Raw genomic sequence first — 18,582 nt, forward strand, 5'->3', positions numbered from 1 at the left:
ACATTTCATTTCATGCATTTTTTTTTTTTTGTACTGTCTCTGGGGACTTTGGGGACTAGAAAGAAGCTTGTTCAGGCCACTTTTCTCTCTGTAATTGATTATGGTGACTTGTTGTATATGCATGCAAACTCTGTTTATCATGCATCCTTGCGCTTTATTACAAATGCCTAGTCACTCACTCACCATTGCACATTGTACCAAATGGTAAGTTGGACCTCACTTTATATGCGCAGAAAGATACATTTGTATGTGTTCATCTACAAAGCCCTTTTGGGTAAACTCCCTCTTTACCTCTGTAGTCTGATCTCCTTCACCACCAGCAGTTGCCATACCCGGTCTGCTAGGTGGTTGCTACTTAAAGTCCCCAGGACATTCACAGTATTAGGCAAGACTGCCTTCTCTTCTTGTGCACCAGAAACATGGAATAATCTACAATCCCTGCTTCATCTAGATATGTTAGTGCCCCTGAATGAATTTAAAATATTGATGGGAGACTGTTACAGAGGAGTGTAAATGCTTTTTTTTAGGCTGGATCATGTTGTTGTGTTTTAATTATGTAGTGTATTGGTTGTTGCTGACTTCTTGGCCAGGTCTCCCTTGAAAAAGAGACTCCGGGTCTCAATGGGCTTTTCCTGGTTAAATAAAGGTACAAAAAAAAGATATATAATGAATAAATAAATCAAGCATTAGCTACAGCAGCCTTTGACATTATAAAGCCTGGACCACTGATATTCATGAAGTAATCATTCCCCTTTCTGGAAAGTTATTGTACCGAGGTGATGACTCATTTAAGGCTGTGTGTGTGTGTGTGTGTGTGTGTGTGTGTGTGTGTGAGACTAGTGTGATTACTGCACTACTATTGGGACATTACACCTCAGTGTTAGATGGGCTGCATGTGCAGACAAGCAAGGGGCAGTGTGTGCCAAGCACGGCTCAATATTTCATTCACTGACTGTAGGTTTCCACTTGGGAGAGACATGTGAGACATCTTTATGATCAAAGGAATAGGAATATGAATGCAATGTCATTGTTGTAATGTCAAACTGCACTGTAGTCTACTTAATGTGCCGATGTCACGGCTGTTCGAAGGAGCGGACCAAAATGCAGCATGTTCGTAGTTCCACATATTTATTAAACGTGAAACTGAATGCAATACACTTAAATATACAAAAACAACAAACCATGACGCAGCCCGGAACCACACTACTCAAAAGATAATAACCCACAAACAGGAAGAGAAAAACCCCTACTTAAATATGCTCTAATCAGAGGCAATGAGGATCAGCTGCCTCCAATTAGAGATCAACCCCAAACAATCCCAACATAGAAATAGAAAAACTAGAACTTAAACATAGAAATAGAAAACATAGAACAACCCAAAACACCCCCTGTCACGCCCTGCCCTACTCTACTATAGAAAATTACATCTTACTAGGGTCAGGACGTGACAGCCGAAAACGAAACGTTCTCCTCCTCTATCCAATGACCCTGTTATTGCAACACAACACCAACACTTCAGGTATGTGCGTGCCTTGTTTCCCCTTACACACACACACACTGCCCCTTGCCTGTCTGCACATGCAGCCCATCTCACACTGAGGTGTTATATCACAATAGTAGTGCAGCAGTCACACTAGTCTGTGTGGTGAGAGACCACAGCCAGACTGGTACAGTATTTTCACCTCAGAGGTGCAGTACAGTAAAGCCTTCACATTAGCTGTGATCTGTGGGAGGGACGGATCGGTATGTCAGTCAGTCAGTCAATATGACACAGGAGAGAGGGAGGGAGAGTAGTTTTCCCTCCACTCCTCCTCTTCACACCCCTGGGATGCTGTTTCTTCTTGGCTCCCACTGAGGGGTTAGGCAGTAACATGCTGGTTCAGGTTTAGGTTTAGGTTTGAGGTGAGGCAGAGGCATGGCATGCAGTGTCCCAGTCAGTCCCAGAGCAGGATTCCTGTCCTCACAGAGCCAGTCTCCTCTCCATGAGCCAGGAGGAGGGAAAGATGGTGTGTCTGCTTAGACTCAGAGAGGGGTTTCTACTCTTCTTTGTGAGAGCAGCCCAACCTGGTAAGTGGCTCTTGGCGCCTGGGAAGGAGGGAACGTGAGAGAAGAGGAGAGTGGCAGGTGAAGAAAAGATGTTAGAAGGACTAAAGGCTTGTGATATTTATGCCTGGGAGCTTTGCCTCGCTGTCATTCAGCCTTCTGTAATGTGCTTATGAGTTAAGTGAATATGACTCCTACAGAACAGTCAGCAAGACATTTTCAAGAGAGATTAGTGAGTTTGGGATTTTTGGAGCTGTAGCACTCTGGACTGGATCGTAATGTTTTGAGAAGGGTTTTTGATAGGGCTAGAAATTGCTAGGGAACTCAAGATACAATATTATCACAATACTTATTATCATGATACTTAGCTGCCGATACGATATGTATTGCGATTCTCACGACTCTATATGTATTGAGATTCGCTACTGTGATTTTATTGCGATTTGATGTTCCAAACATATTGCTCACCATATGTCTGCTGCAGAGGGACAAGAGAGAGCCATGAGAAAACAAGTGTTGATCAGTCATGGAAATAAAGGTGCTGAAAACAAATTGGCTCCCAATTGAAAAAGAAGATGGAGAACAAGCTATGGAGGAAAAATACTGGCGTTTTGGTGCAGATACAGCCAACTAGCGCAAAAATAATATTGGCATATTGTCAAAACGACACGATACAATATATTGTCATAAATAATAAACCGATATATAACTGTATCGAATTTCCCCATCACTAGTTTTTGAACAGAATGGAGGAGAAATAATGTTGGAAGCATAGACGTCTTTTGATGTTGTATGTACATGTGTTTAGATGGTTGTTAGTACATGCTTGCTGAATACTTTGTGTCCACAGAGCATATTACCTGTACATTGCACTGCTGACATTACCTTTTGTTAGACTTCTTTCTAAGTTCAAAAGGCACTCGCACATCTAAGCAGTCTTTTTGCAAGTGCATGGTATCAGTTGAACAAGATGAAGGGAAAAGGAAACCGCACACTGCTCTTGATAGTATCACTGATCTTTAATAAGCTTACGTATCGGCCTCACGGCCTTCCTCAGAGCTTGTGTGAGTTTTTCAAAAATTAGCACCCTTATGTAGACCTAGCCCCACCCACATCCGTTCCACGCATCGAAAGGCGTTGGAGGCGAAGGAAAAACATAGAAGTGCTACCAAATATAACAATATGCATTTCATAGATGTTCGAATAAAGTCTGTAAATGAGACATATTGAATACGTCTGTAAAATCACAATGAGGACATAACTTGCTCGGTGGGTCTATCATTCATTTAATTTAATTTTTATTTATTTCACCTTTATTTAACCAGGTAGGCAAGTTGAGAACAAGTTCTCATTTACAATTGCAACCTGGCCAAGATAAAGCAAAGCAGTTCGACAACAAACAACAACACAGAGTTACACATGGAGTAAAACAAACATACAGTCAATAATACAGTAGAAAAATAAGTCTATATACAATGTGAGCAAATGAGGTGAGATAAGGGAGGTAAATGCAAAAAAAGGCCATGGTGGCAAAGTACATAGAATATAGCAAGTAAAACACTGGAATGGTAGATCTGTAGTAGAAGAAAGTGCAAAGTAGAAATAAGTAATGGGGTGCAAAGGAGCAAAATAAATAAAATAAATAATTACAGTAGGGGAGGAGGTAGTTGTTTGGGCTAAATTATAGATGGGCTATGTACAGGTGCAGTGATCTGTGAGCTGCTCTGACAGCTGGTGCTTAAAGCTAGTGAGGGAGATAAGTGTTTCCAGTTTCAGAGATTTTTTTAAATCATTGGACACATCGTACAATAAACATCAGAGTAATCTTAAATAGGGGCATAATTAATGTTCAAATTCACAACATAACATACATAGGCATTATTAAGTCCTTTAGGAAATAATGTCTGGAGGGTGAAAATCCCAAAACATTCTCTTTTACTCAGAGTATTATTAATGTCACCTCCCTTGTCTGATATCTTAACTTTCTCTATGCCACAAAATCTGAAGGTGGAAATGTTATGCTTTAGGTCATTAAAATGTACTGCGACTGGATAATCCCTATCATTTCTCCTGATTGAACTTTTATGTTCACTGATTCTCTGTTTGAGAGAACGAGAGGTTTTACCTACAGAACACAGCCCACATGGACATTTAATAATGTATATAACATGGCTGGTGGAACACGTAATAATGTCATTTATTTGAAACCGTTAGACTTCTTTCTCAAATCTTAAAGCAGTGTTTTACTGGGGTTTGATCAGACCTTTCTGTTATGACAGTTGTTGGCTGTTTGCCTTGTGCAAAGAATGGGCCGTTCTCAACCTCAGAAGTGCTGTATAATTAATGGTGTTTGTACCTGTCTGTGGTAGCAGCCATGACTCTCTTATATTGTGAAAGCAAAATAAGAACTGTTCTGTTATTGACTGAGATGGTGTAGATCTCAGTATTACAACTTCTTGGATTATGAACTTACAAAGATAATTGTTTGATCGACAAGTATGACCGTTCAGGTCGCTTACTATAGAGCTCTGTCGCATGTTTCAATCATAAACCATCTCAAAGATAGACAGAAAATACTACTGCCAAGGAACTACTATTGCATGGTGATAATCATGAGAAGCCAACAATCTACATCCTGTATCTTCATAGGTCTATGTTTTGTTTATGTTAAAAACTATTATCATACTATGTTGATCCAGTCATCAAATTGCTTAGGCTCGATGATAAAGGCTTGGTTTGCTGTTACATTAGCTCCAGGTTAAGATCTTAAACAGTGATCAGCGGTGGATATGGATCATAGCTAAAGGAAGTTTGTGGTTAATTACTACCGCGGTATAGTCTCTGACTTGTACATAAACAGTGAGAGTGTACACTACTAAGCCCCCTGTAGCCTGGCCCTTCCATGAAGCAGCCATACGCTCAGTGAGTTAGAGCTAGCCCTATAGCCCTTACCACATGGAACCCTCCCCTCCACCTTCTCATTCACATGTTCTCCCCCAGAGGACAGTACAGTACTAGATAATACAGTACAGTATAGTACTAGATAATACAGTACAGTACTAGATAATACAGTACAGTACTAGATAATACAGTATAGTACACTACAGTACTAGATAATACAGTTCAGTACAGTACAGTACTAGATAATACAGTACAGTAAAGTACAGTACAGTACTAGAATACAGTACAGTACAATACTAGATAATACAGTACAGTACCAGATAATACAGTACAGTACTAGATAATACAGTACAGTACAGTACTAGATAAAACAGTACAGTACTAGATAATACAGTACAGTACTAGATAATACAGTACAGTACAGTACAGCTGGAACCTGAGGAGCAGAACAGAGGGTGCAGAGGGCCATCCAGAGGAAATTAAATGGCACAGTGGAGAGAATCAATAATTATTCAATTCGCAGTACTGCGGTTTGGAATTTAGCATTTTCCCATTCCTGACTCAGAACCCTCTCATTCTCCCATTCCTGACTCAGAACCCTCTCATTCTCCCATTCCTTTTCTGACTCCTTTTCTCTTCTTCATTGTCAGATGTCTTGAGATTTGATTTCACTGCTCATGTGAATGGATGCAGGCAGCTGTATGAGCCTCTCAATTTCATCCCAGTCATTTCTCTTTTACTACGTCTGCTGGATAGCCAGCCACCGCTTTAGTTCATGACCCGTATTACTTTTCCATAGTTTCCACTCTGGACGCCTTGAATTTCCCTCGGACACATTCTTTACATTTAGGTCTTCAGTATGTGGCTGAGCAGCAGCTGAATGGGATTGTGATCCATATGTGGAGTGGAGACTAGTGCCAGTCTGTCTCTCTGGGAAGCATCAGGAAAGCGATTCTGTAAAACAGACAGTGGATTTGTATAATATAAAGACAAATTGAAACGGTAAGCTAGTCATTGTGAGCAGCCATGATATTTCGGATCGGTTTGGCAACAAAAATAATCACCACCCGGCATCTTCCGTCTTGGTCCTTGGTCACTACATTGATTGATTGATTGATTTTGACTTCATTCCAATGAATATGGAGGGCAACAGTGAAGCAGTGCTGTGGGTTAGGTAAGGTAAGCCCAGTCAGGCCCAGCTCACACTGGCATCACAGAGAAAAGACTGCCGGAGTACCCATCACTGTGCCAAGGTGGATGGGCGTCATGATTCACCCTCCTTCAGCAAGTGTGCGTGGGTGGGTCCATAAACATGTGCTAACATCACAGGCAGACAATCTACAGTGTTGCCGATAGTCATACCAGCTAGTCTGGGTAGTCCCTCTATAACCAAGGGAGAAGTGTATCATTCTAGGAAACACTAAACACTTAGCTACTGTCTCTAAGATCAGCTTGGCTGGTGTTTTGATATCATTACAAATCCTTTCATTCTGACGCCGATTTAGTTTACACCCCTCTCAGGTCATATTCCACCTAGAGGGTTGGAATGATCATTGGTGTGTGTTTGTACATATGTTTGTCCTGTACGTGTTATGTCACTAGCAGTGACCTTTATTTCAAACTAACTTACAGTGATCCCTATGATCATTGTGTTTCTATGTCTATTTCTACCCTTCCATTGCAGTAGATAGTTTTTTGTTCAAATCAAATGTTATTGGTCTCATACACATGGTTAGCAGATGTTATTGCGAGTGTAGCGAAATGCTTGTGCTTCTAGTTCCGACAGTGCAGCAATATCTAACAAGTAATATCTAAAAAATACCACAACAAATACCAACAAATACCTAATGCAGTTGATAGTTTGTTGTTGCAGTTGATAGTTTGTTGTTGCAGTTGATAGTTTGTTGTTGCAGTTGATAGTTTGTTGTTGCAGTTGATAGTTTGTTGTTGCAGTTGATAGTTTGTTGTTGCAGTTGATAGTTTGTTGTTGCAGTTGATAGTTTATTGTTGCAGTTGATAGTTTATTGTTGCAGTTGATAGTTTGTTGTTGCAGTTGATAGTTTGTTGTTGCAGTTGATAGTTTGTTGTTGCAGTTGATAGTTTGTTGTCGCAGTTGATAGTTTATTGTTGCAGTTGATAGTTTGTTGCCGCAGTTGATAGTTTGAGTATCTATAGATCCTCTATAGGGGACTATCCAAATGAAGTGTTACCCCTTGTCCTTCCCTCATACACTCCCAGATCATCTCAGACCTGGAGTCGTGGAATGAGGAGCTGTCCCAGCAGATGGGTGAGTTTGATACAGAGGACCTGACGTTGGCAGAGCAGAGGCTCCAGCACCATGCTGACAAGGCCCTCACCATGAACAACCTGACCTTCGACGTCATCCATCAGGGACAGGAGCTGCTGCAGTATGTTACAGAGGTCCAGGCCAGCGGTAAGTAGTGGAGAAATACACACGGACGGCTGCACACACACATGCACCTTTTCTGTTGTACATTCACACACACTGACACATAAGATGGGCCAAAGCGCTGCTGCTGCTGCCAGGGCAGATGAGCTGTAAGCCAGGCCGGGTCAGCTCAGCGTTGAGGGTGAGAAGATAGGGAGAGGGGAGGAATGGGGAGGGCCGTTTAACCCAGCTATCGGGCACTGGAGAGCTCAGCACAGTAGCGGCAGTAGGCCAAGGCCAGATGAGCAGATTTCACTGTAATCCTATGAACTCATGTCGCTGAGTAAAACCACTAGGCAGTTCTGCAGGACGACAGGCTGCATTGGCACACACACACGTCAATGACGACATGCACAGAGGAGATTTTGCATAATCAGAATGCATCCCAGAGCAGTTCTCTCCTGGACACCAAAGAGACAGACACACAGTGCTTATATGACAGACATGCTCTGTATTCCAGCAGCCCAATGCAGGTCTGGAACACAGGAGTGAAATGTAAGTAATATCATGTTAATGGCAGATTCGTTCCTGTGTGTCTGACTGTCTGGCCATATGGAGCTACTGATGTATGTCTGTATGCTTACCTAACTGTCAATCTTTTACATGTCGTCGAGACTGATTGTCTTGTATGAGGAGAGAGAGAGAGACCTTGCTTCTCTCTTTTAATATTTTTGTTAGGTTTGGGAAGCATAATGGCTCTTGTTCTTTGTGATGTTTTCAGGATTTGCTACAGTAGCTGATGAGCTCTCTCTCTCCTTCCTTCTCGCTCTCCTTCTCTCTCGCTCTCCTTCTCTCTGTCTCCCTCTCTGTTTCTCTCTCGCTCTCCTTCTCTCTGTCTCCCTCTCTGTTTCTCTCTCGCTCTCCTTCTCTCTGTCTCCCTCTCTGTGTCCCCCCCCCTCTCTGTCTAGGTGTGGAGTTGCTGTGTGACAGGGATGTGGACATGGCTACACGTGTTCAGGACCTGCTGGAGTTCCTCCATGAGAAGCAGCAGGAGCTGGACGTGGCGGCCGAGCAGCACAGGAGACATCTGGAACAGTGTGTCCAGCTACGCCACCTTCAGGCCGAGGTCAAACAGGTAAACATACGTCATTCTCTCTCTCTGTCTCTCTCTGTCTCTCTCTGTCTCTCTCTGTCTCTCTCTCTGTCTCTCTCTCTCTCTCCTACTTTTGATCTCGCTTTCTCTCTCTCTCTCTCTCTCTCTCTCTCTCTCGCTCTCGCTCTCTCTCTCTCTCCTACTTTTGTTCTCTCTCTCTCTCTCTCTGTCTCTCTCTCTCTCTCTCTCTCTCTCTCTCTCTCTCTCTCTCTCGCTCTCTCTCTCCTAAGACTGAAACACTGCAATGTGTGCTGGGAAAGTAGAGCAGTCCTTTAGAGATGACCAACAGCCTGAAAATGAGGAAAAAGAGAAACTAGGCCAGCAGGAGCATCATCTGTTAATCTTATTCTGTTTATTCATTTATTTCATTTTCCTCATTCAGTCATCGTTGTAGAGCGAGAGATTACCCGTGTCCTGGAAGGGTAGAGAGGCCTGTGTGTGTTGTTGTGGCTATAAGCTGAGAGAGCAGGCCAGGCAGAATACAGCAGTAGTTGTTCTGTCTGTCTGTTACTCACTGAGCAGCGTTTAGCCTCTTCCCTCACACAGCCGCTATGCTGAGCTAGGAGTTTGGCAGCAGTGATAGCACAGAGCATGTGTCAGATACACAGCAGGTGTGCAGTGCTGACTCGGAGCGGAGCCCGGAGGAGGAGACGGTGTGGAATCCTCCCTGGGGCCTCTGGCAGGCCGTCCCTGTGTGGACAAAGAGGAGGGTGGGAGGAGGAGACGGTATGGAATCCTCCCTGGGGCCTCTGGCTGGCCGTCCCTGTGTGGACAAAGAGGAGGGTGGGAGGAGGAGACGGTGTGGAATCCTCCCTGGGGCCTCTGGCAGGCCGTCCCTGTGTGGACAAAGAGGAGGGTGGGAGGAGGAGACGGTGTGGAATCCTCCCTGGGGCCTCTGGCAGGCCGTCCCTGTGTGGACAAAGAGGAGGGTGGGAGGAGGAGACGGTGTGGAATCCTCCCTGGGGCCTCTGGCTGGCCGTCCCTGTGTGGACAAAGAGGAGGGTGGGAGGAGGAGACGGTGTGGAATCCTCCCTGGGGCCTCTGGCTGGCCGTCCCTGTGTGGACAAAGAGGAGGGTGGGAGGAGGAGACGGTGTGGAATCCTCCCTGGGGCCTCTGGCAGGCCGTCCCTGTGTGGACAAAGAGGAGGGTGGGAGGAGGAGACGGTATGGAATCCTCCCTGGGGCCTCTGGCTGGCCGTCCCTGAGTGGACAAAGAGGAGGGTGGGAGGGGGAGAGGTGGGGAGGCAAAAGGGTCGGGGTTGACGTGTCACAGCTGACTTGACCTTGCCCTGACGCTTGATGTATTCCCTGTGTGTGTGTCAGGGTGGTGACAACATGGTGGGTTAGGCCTGTATCCTGGAGGTTGTGCTTATCTGTGAGTCTATTACCACATCCATTATCAACGTGTCTGTGGTTAATGTAGGGGCTGTGTGTGTGACTGTTTATCTTAGTCTGACTTATTACTGATTCTCTCTTTGTGTGTGTGTGTGTGTGTGTGTGTGTGTGTGTGTGTGTGTGTGTGTGTGTGTGTGTGTGTGTGTGTGTGTGTGTGTGTGTGTGTGTGTGTGTGTGTGTGTGTGTGTGTGTGTGTGTGTGTGTGTGTGTGTGTGTGTGTGTGTGTGTGTGTGTGTGTGTGTGTGTTTCAGGTGCTGGGTTGGATCCGTAATGGAGAGTCCATGCTGAATGCAGGTCTGATCACAGCCAGCTCTCTACAGGAGGCAGAACAGCTACAGAAGGAGCACGAGCAATTCCAACATGCCATAGAGGTAACTCTCTGTTCCATCTCTCTCATGTATTCCTCTTCTTCTCTATCCCTCTCCACTCCTTCTCTTCCTCCACCTCTTTTCCTCCTCTCCGTGACCCTGCCTGTGACCCCACTTTCCGAGGATGTCTCAGGGAGAGTGGGATATGCAAAAAACACACTTCCGATTCACACATGCATATTAATACACACTTGTACATGTGTGAAATAGGACAAATATAAGCACCCAGCAAATTCTTATTATTTTCCTCATCTCCATCCCCCTCCTCTCCTCCTTCTCTCTCATTCTCCTCCTCCTCTTTTCCTTCCTTCTACCCTCCTCCTACACACCTCAGTAAAAACTCGATCCTCCCCCACTCCTATTTTCATCCTGTATTCATCATAAATCATCTCCTTCTCTGTCTTTCACCAGAAACAGGCCCCTGTTTTCACCCCAGAACGTGTTTCCATTGAACTCTTCTGAGCAGGGCTCATTTTAAATGCAGCCGTACTGTATTAAGGACTACATTCTGCAGGGCTGAGATTATGCAGGCAGGTTTCTGGAGTCCTTCTACTCACTGTGGAAGGAGAGGATAAAACCCTGTTGGAGATTATTAGTCCCAGTTACTCGATCGATTTGATTATGGGATTGTAATGATATTGTCTAATGCTGTGGTGTGTTAACAGTCATGGTAGCAGAAGCCAAGTAGAAGACTCACATGGTGAATAACAGACTCATTTCCTGTAGCCGTAGCCTCCAATCACATGTTCTTGTGAAACTTTGAAGATGTTAATGTGAACAATATTTATGAAGTGGAAACACTTTTATTAATCACCTCTCTCTCTCTCTCTCTCTCTCTCTCTCTCTCTCTCTCTCTCCCTCCCTCCCTCCCTCCCTCCCTCCCTCCCTCCCTCCCTCCCTCCCTCCCTCCCTCCCTCCCTCCCTCCCTCTCTCTCTCTCCCTCTCTCTCTCTCTCTCTCCCTCCCTCTCTCTCTCTCTCCCTCTCTCTCTCCCCTCTCTCTCTCTCTCTCTCTCTCTCTCTCTCTCTCTCTCCCCTCTCTCTCTCTCCCTCTCTCTCTCTCTCTCTCTCTCTCTCTCTCTCTCTCTCTCTCCCTCTCTCTCTCTCTCCCTCCCTCTCTCTCTCCCTCTCTGTCTCCCTCTCTGTCTCTCTCTCTCTCTCTCTCTCTCTCTCTCTCTCTCTCTCTCTCTCTCTCTCTCTCTCTCTCCCTCTCCTCAGAAAACCCACCAGAGTGCATTGCAGGTGCAGCAGAAGGCTGAGGCCCTACTCCAAGCCAACCACTACGATATGGACATGATCCGGGACTGTGCAGAGAAGGTGGCCGACCATTGGCAGCAGCTCATGCTCAAAATGGAGGACCGGCTCAAACTGGTCAACGCCTCTGTAGCCTTCTACAAGACTTCCGAGCAGGTGGGTGGGACATCGCTAACTGTTTCCTTGGCCCCTAGCCCAGTAACATGGCCCAGATTAGGGTCTATTAACCACTCTAGATAGGGTGGTATTATATGGTATTACACTGCAGTTTGTCATGTATTTGCATTCATGTACTTAGCATGGGCTCTTTTGTGCATTGTGGGTAGTGTAGTTTTGACCTGTGCTGTGTGCTGCTCTGTAGGTGTGCAGTGTGCTGGAGAGTCTGGAGCAGGAGTATAAGCGTGAGGAGGACTGGTGTGGGGGAGCTGATAAACTGGGCCCTAACAGTGAGTCAGACCATGTCACACCCATGATCAGCAAACACCTGGAGCAGAAGGAGGCCTTCCTCAAGGCTTGTACACTAGCAAGGCGAAACGCTGACGTCTTCCTGAAGTACCTGCACAGAAACAGTGTCAACATGCCAGGGATGCTGTCTCACGTCAAGGCTCCTGAAACACAGGTCAAAAGTAAGTGGCTCTTTTTTCCCTTCCCAATCAAATACACCGTAGATCGTTCTTTACTGTGGTGTTCCTTTCAGTTGCCCTCTTCTTTTAGACAGATGGGATGTGTCCCAAACAGCCCCCTATTCCCTATATAGTGCACTGCTTAAGTGCTTTAGTAGTAGACTGTAGGACTAGCTTGCCTTTTGTGACATAGCCTTGGTTTAAATGATAACGTGTCTCTTGTGGTTTTGTCAGACATCTTGAATGAGCTGCTCCAGAGAGAGAACCGGGTGCTGCACTTCTGGACAATGAGGAAGAGGAGACTGGACCAGTGTCAGCAGTATGTGGTGTTTGAACGCAGCGCCAAGCAGGTCAGTGCTGCTCCTCAAGGAGAACTTTACCAGAACGGTAACATTCATGACTACAACAACACGGTCACATAGACAGAGTCAACACAAGCTATAAAAGTAGACCGGTCATACTATACCATACAACCATTCTGAACCCTGTGCAAACTGCTCAACTAAGCACCGGTCGGACTAATGTTTTGACCAGGGGCTGACCAAACCAAAGCCTCCAAATCTGGTTTTGTTCCCATTCAGTGGTGTTTTTGGAGAGGAATTGGAAATGAGGTAGACTGGTAACAGCACAACAGTAGTGTTACCACAGCTATAATTACATGCCCTACATTTTAACACTGGCTTATTGTAGTGCAGTGTCTTTCCTCTCCTCATTCTCTACAAACCGTCTCCTCTCATTTAGTCAGTGCTGATTGACGGACCGAATGTGTGCAGCAGAGCAGACTGAAGTATATCTCAATTGGAGACTGTTTGCGCCCCCATGTGGGCTGGTGTTAACATTACACTGGTCTGGAGAGGCAGCAGTGAAGACTGCATCTTCCTTCCCCCTCGTGGATGTAAAATGTATAGAATGGTGTAAGGAATCCACAATATAAGCTTGTTTTACTGCAATGTTTGTAAACGACTTACTTGTAAACAAACACTGTATAGCCTTAAAACATGGTTAAAACTATATGTTTGATATCATGGATGGTCAGTCCTTGCATCCATAACTCCGTTTATGAATTGTGAGTGGTTGCATTTCTCTAGCCTTATCCCTCAGTTGGTTTTCAAAACAGGGGCAGGGAGTCCGCTTCGATATTGTTTCAGTTAAGGATTCTAGCTTTATGTCCATGGGGAGGCGTGAACAAGTGCACACTTCCTCAAAGGCAGAAGACTAGGGAATAGGAATAAAACATTGGTGTGATGACAGATACATGATCTGGACCTCGTCTCGTTGTGTTCGGTCCACAGGCTCTGGAGTGGATCCACGACACGGGAGAGTTCTACCTGTCGACCCACACCTCCACCGGATCCAGTATCCACCACACACAGGAGCTGCTGAAGGAGCACGAAGACTTCCAGATCACAGCCAAGGTGAAGGTCCACTCCCTCCAGCACTGTCCAACACTATCAAACACCACCTACTGGATGTAATCTATGTATTTTCTATACAGACACTGACCTTTGTAGTTCTGAATCAGACTGTATGGGTTGTTTAGAGCGTGATGCCTGTAAGAACCTTAGCCAGTGTGTTGAGATGTAAAGGGAATAGTGTCAGTCAACCTGTCCCCTACATACACCGCGTAGGGCTGTCTAGGATCTATTAGGTTGTGCAGGGTACCGGCCATCTGTGTGGACTCGTCCCAAATGGCACCCTCTTCCCTACATACTACGTTTGACCAGAGCCCCATGGACCCTAGTCAAAAGTAGCGCACTATATTCGGGAGTAGGGTGCCATTTGGGACACAGGCGGGTAGTGTGTTTTGCTGCCCTGCCCTGTTTGTGGCCCTGTGCTAGGTATTATGATGCTGTATCTATGAGGCCCAGTCACAGGGCAGCCCATTGTCCCTGATGTTCTGGCCTCCTGAGTTATTGTGTGGCAGAAAACTCTATTGTAGTCATGAACCCCTGTCACAGTGGGATTTGGCTCCCGTGGTTGACACACACACAAACACAGGCACGCGCACGCACACACACACTCGGCGGCCACCGTTCGTTCTCTCTTTCACTCTCTCTCTCTCTCTCTCTCTCTCTTTGTATTGACAGCAAACCAAAGAGAGGGTGAAACTGTTGATCCAGCTGGCGGATGGCTTTTGTGACAAAGGGCACGCCCATGCGCTGGAGATAAAGAAATGGGTCACCTCTGTAGACAAGCGCTACAGAGACTTCTCCCTACGCATGGACAAGTACCGGTCCTGTCTGGAGAAAGCACTGGGCATCATATCCTCTGACTCCAACAAGGCCGTGAGTACTGGAGGACAGGGTGGAGGAATGTTGGAGTGGAGGGTTGAGATGAAAGATGGTGTATGTGTGGGAGGGGGAGGTTGTGTGTGTGAAACAGATGAAAAGGTAGGATTTGAAAAGTGTGTGTGTGTGTATTTGCGGTGTGTGTGTGTGTGTGTGTGTGTGTGTATTTGCGTGCTCACGCTCATGTGTGAGAGTGTGTGTCTCTGTGTCTGTACGTGAGTCTGTATCTGTGTGTGTCTGTGCCCGTGTCCCCTCGGCGGTGCCTCGTAAAGTCCCCTGTCTGTCCTACAGAGTAAAGGGCTGCAGCTGGACATCATCCCCGCCAGCGTCCCAGGGTCAGAGGTCAAGCTGAGGGATGCTGCCCACGAACTCAATGAGGAGAAGAGGAAGTCTGCCAGGAGGAAAGAGTAAGCATTCACATACACAGTGGTTACACAGTTTGGTAGAGAAACATCATTGTTATTAACATATTAAAAGCACTTGCAGGTGGGAATACCAGATAGGAAAGTTTGCACTGGATGACTGAAATATTTAACGTATTCATACTGCAGTAATTAACATTAGTATTGTCTAACACTTTTTATTATACCATTTATTTCATTTAAGATATTTTCATGATATCTTATAAATAATATTCAGATTTTTTTTAAAGTATGACATACTGTATCTAACTTCAAAGTCAGAGCCACTGGAAGGTTATTGAAATAATGAGGCCGTCTGTCATGGTTGTCGTAGGAATGAGCGGACCAAAGAGCGGACCAAAGTGTGTCGTTCCACATTTTATTTATACTGTGAAACTATGCAATACATAAATAAACTTGAATGACAAAAAAACAACAAACCGTGACGCAGAGGTGAAACAGACACTACTCAAAACTACATCACCCACAAAACCCAGGTGGAAAAACCCCTACTTAAGTATGATCTCCAATTAGAGACAACGAGGACCAGCTGCCTCTAATTGGAGATCATCCCAAACAAAACCCCAACATAGAAATACAAAACTAGAACCTAAACATAGAAATAGAAAACATAGGGGGGGAAAAACTGTCACGCCCTGACCTACTCTACCATAGAAAATAACATCTTTCTATGGTCAGGACGTGACACCGTCAAAAAAGTGAGATACTTAGTTGCCCTTTCCTTTTGGGACTTTGATGTTTGATGTTGCATTTAGGCCATGCAAAATTTTTATTAAAATAAAACAACACATTTCACTGCACCTATCTGGTGTATTTGACAATAAAACAATATTTTTCTGGGGTTTTACTGTACTGTATGTGAGCATCCCAAATGGCTCCTGATTCACTAAATAGTGCACTTCTTTTGACCAGAGCCTTAGTCAAAAGTTGTGTATTATATAGGAAATCGGGTGCCATTTGGGACGTAGATAATATCAGTAGTTCCCAACCTTTTCCTTTCCCCCCGAAAAGAGGGAACCACTGCTGTGTCACATGGGACATTTGTCTATGCCCCTGACCCACACAAAACAGACCCAAACAAAAGATAGTCTCTCTCTCTCTGCTGCAGTTCCCACAAGTTGAATGTTTTTTTCCCAGGTTCATAATGGCAGAGCTCATTCAGACAGAGAAGGCCTACGTCAGAGACCTGCGGGAGTGTACAGATGTAAGTACTGAGAAACCGCCACTGCATTCAACCTGTGACACATTCACACTCGTTTACTGACGGACTCAATACAGTGGCCCCTAAGGGATCGACTTTTTGAAAGGAAAACATTATGTAAGCCAAGGCCCAAGGGCAATGCAAAAGGTATGCTTGATTGATCTGGTTTAGTTTTAGTTGGCGGTTTTCTGGTTGTAGAAATGTCAGATGTCAGGATTACAACCAGGTAAAGACATTGTGTTGATCTCTGTGTGGTTTCCAGACCTACCTGTGGGAGATGACCAGCGGTGTTGAGGAGATCCCTCCAGGCATCGTCAATAAAGAGCACATCATCTTTGGCAACATGCTGGACCTCTACGAGTTCCACCACAAGTTAGTGTTCTGTACTGGAGTTACCCACACCGGACTCCCATTGCCTTCTAGATGCACTGGAGTGGTCAACCTAAGGCCGGTCTATAGAAACTCAACCTGGGTCCTATTCATTAGTACACACCATAAATAATAATGAAACAAGCGTTTCTTATTGGACAAGTTCAGGTAGTCCCTCCTCGTGTTGCCCCGTTTAGTTCTGTTCGGTTCGTAGTGAATATGATCCTGATTTTAGATTTCCTCAGAAACTCTCTCTTTCTGTACAGCATCTTCCTGAAGGAGTTGGAGAAATACGAACAGCTACCTGAGGACGTGGGTCATTGCTTTGTCACCTGGGTGAGTGTCTCACTCTCTGGACAAGCCAGCTTACACCACTGACATAGGTTGACATGGCTGAGATGTTGCGGGAATATTGTGTCTCTTAACATTTGTGTGTCCATTTTGCAGGCAGATAAGTTCCAGATGTATGTGAACTACTGCAAGAACAAACCAGACTCTACCCAGCTCATTCTGGAGCATGCAGGGCCCTATTTTGATGTACGTGTAGATGAGTACCAACTTAGGCATTCTATAAATACTTATTACATCAAATGTTGAACCACTAATCAAATTCGGCCACGTCTTATTATGTGGTCTTTTGAATCAGATCCTTTGAAGTACTGTTTATGCTAATAGTTTTTGAATAAATACAAGGAAGCAATATTATGCTGGTATATTAGTTATGACCAAATCTGGCTTTTCCGGGTGATTTCTGGGTGTTTGGCAGTGAGGCTGATTTTAACAGGAGTTGTAGTGGTAGTACAGGAGGGAGGAAGAGGGGTAGATGAAGCCTACTCACAGAAGATTGATCTTAGGTTGCTGTCAGTGACCTCCAGCTCTGAGGAGAGGGGTATCTCCATTCTCCATCAGTGCTGTCTGTCTAGGTCTAAGAGCAGGATTACACTGGCGACTGCTGCCTCGGCGTCTCTGTGCCCTTTAAGACGTCTCTGTCTTTTGGTTTCCAGGAAATTCAACAGAGGCACCGGCTGGCCAACTCCATATCCTCATACCTCATCAAGCCTGTCCAGAGAATAACCAAGTATCAGCTGCTTCTCAAGGTACTGTACACTGGCCAAGTAGAAACAGTCGCTAGACGACTCTGTAATAATTATGTAGCATACAGCACAAGAGGTTCTGGTGCGCCCTCTGTTCTCTCACCCTCTGTAGTCTAGCTTGTACAATGATCGTGTTTATTGTACATCACATCGCTAGTTGTCAACAAAGCTACAGTGTTGGAAGCTAACTGCATCTTGCATGGAACACAATCCATTACAGCCTTTATCTTTTGTTGGACCTTGAGGTTTGTGAAATGCAACTGAAGATTTGTGTTTGTTTCTCTCTCTCTTGGGGTGTGTGTGTGTGTGTGTGTGTGTGTGTGTGTGTGTGTGTGTGTGTGTGTGTGTGTGTGTGTGTGTGTGTGTGTGTGTGTGTGTGTGTGTGTGTGTGTGTGTGTGTGTGTGTGTGTGTGTGTGTGTGTGTGTGTGTGTGTGTGTGTGTGTGTGTGTGTGTGTGTGTTTCCTCTTCAGGAGCTGCTGACCTGCTGTGAGGAAGGGAAGGGGGAGATCAAGGATGGTCTGGAGGTGATGCTCAGTGTCCCTAAGAGAGCCAACGACGCCATGCACCTCAGCATGATGGACGGTAGGAGCAAATATACTTAGAACTAACTAAGGGTTTCCCCTTTTATCTGTAGTAGGAGGACTAGGCCTTGAATTACTGGACATTCCTTTTAGCTCCTAGTGGAGCAGGGCTCACAGGAAGCTTTCAATTAATATACAGTTGAAGTCGGAAGTTTACATACACCTTAGCCAAATACATTTAAACTCAGTTTTTCACAATTCCTGACATTTAATCCTAGTAAAGATTCCCTGTCTCAGGCCAGTTAGGATCACCACTTTATTTTAAGAATGTGAAATGTTAGAATAATAGTAGAGAGAATGATTTATTTCAGCTTTTATTTCTTTCATCACATTCCCAGTGGGTCAGAAGATTACATACACTCAATTAGTATTTGGTAGCATTGCCTTTAAATTGTTTAACTTGGGTCAAATGTTTCGGGTAGCCTTCCACAAGCTTCCCACAATAAGTTGGGTGAATTTTGGCCCATTCCTCCTGACAGAGCTGGTGTAAATGAGTCAGGTT

The 18,582-nt window shown here is 45.0% G+C and overlaps 1 protein-coding gene across 7 annotated transcripts in view; it reads left to right on the forward strand.

Moving 5' to 3' along the window:
* LOC106579830 (triple functional domain protein) overlaps nucleotides 1-18,582 on the forward strand; it is a 138,509-nt gene that overhangs the window by 79,516 nt on the left and 40,411 nt on the right. For all 7 annotated transcript variants that reach the window (XM_014160062.2, XM_045702163.1, XM_045702176.1 and 4 more), the window contains 15 exons: nucleotides 7,183-7,378; nucleotides 8,302-8,468; nucleotides 10,133-10,252; nucleotides 11,466-11,657; nucleotides 11,863-12,127; nucleotides 12,359-12,474; nucleotides 13,417-13,539; nucleotides 14,212-14,409; nucleotides 14,704-14,819; nucleotides 15,972-16,038; nucleotides 16,298-16,407; nucleotides 16,671-16,740; nucleotides 16,852-16,941; nucleotides 17,409-17,501; nucleotides 17,970-18,081. In XM_014160062.2, coding sequence (XP_014015537.1) covers nucleotides 7,183-7,378; nucleotides 8,302-8,468; nucleotides 10,133-10,252; nucleotides 11,466-11,657; nucleotides 11,863-12,127; nucleotides 12,359-12,474; nucleotides 13,417-13,539; nucleotides 14,212-14,409; nucleotides 14,704-14,819; nucleotides 15,972-16,038; nucleotides 16,298-16,407; nucleotides 16,671-16,740; nucleotides 16,852-16,941; nucleotides 17,409-17,501; nucleotides 17,970-18,081 — 2,035 coding nt within the window. The remainder of the gene's footprint in view (nucleotides 1-7,182; nucleotides 7,379-8,301; nucleotides 8,469-10,132; nucleotides 10,253-11,465; nucleotides 11,658-11,862; nucleotides 12,128-12,358; nucleotides 12,475-13,416; nucleotides 13,540-14,211; nucleotides 14,410-14,703; nucleotides 14,820-15,971; nucleotides 16,039-16,297; nucleotides 16,408-16,670; nucleotides 16,741-16,851; nucleotides 16,942-17,408; nucleotides 17,502-17,969; nucleotides 18,082-18,582) is intronic.

The sequence above is a fragment of the Salmo salar genome, chromosome ssa02, assembly GCF_905237065.1.
Source record: "Salmo salar chromosome ssa02, Ssal_v3.1, whole genome shotgun sequence".
Lineage (NCBI taxonomy): Eukaryota > Metazoa > Chordata > Actinopteri > Salmoniformes > Salmonidae > Salmo > Salmo salar.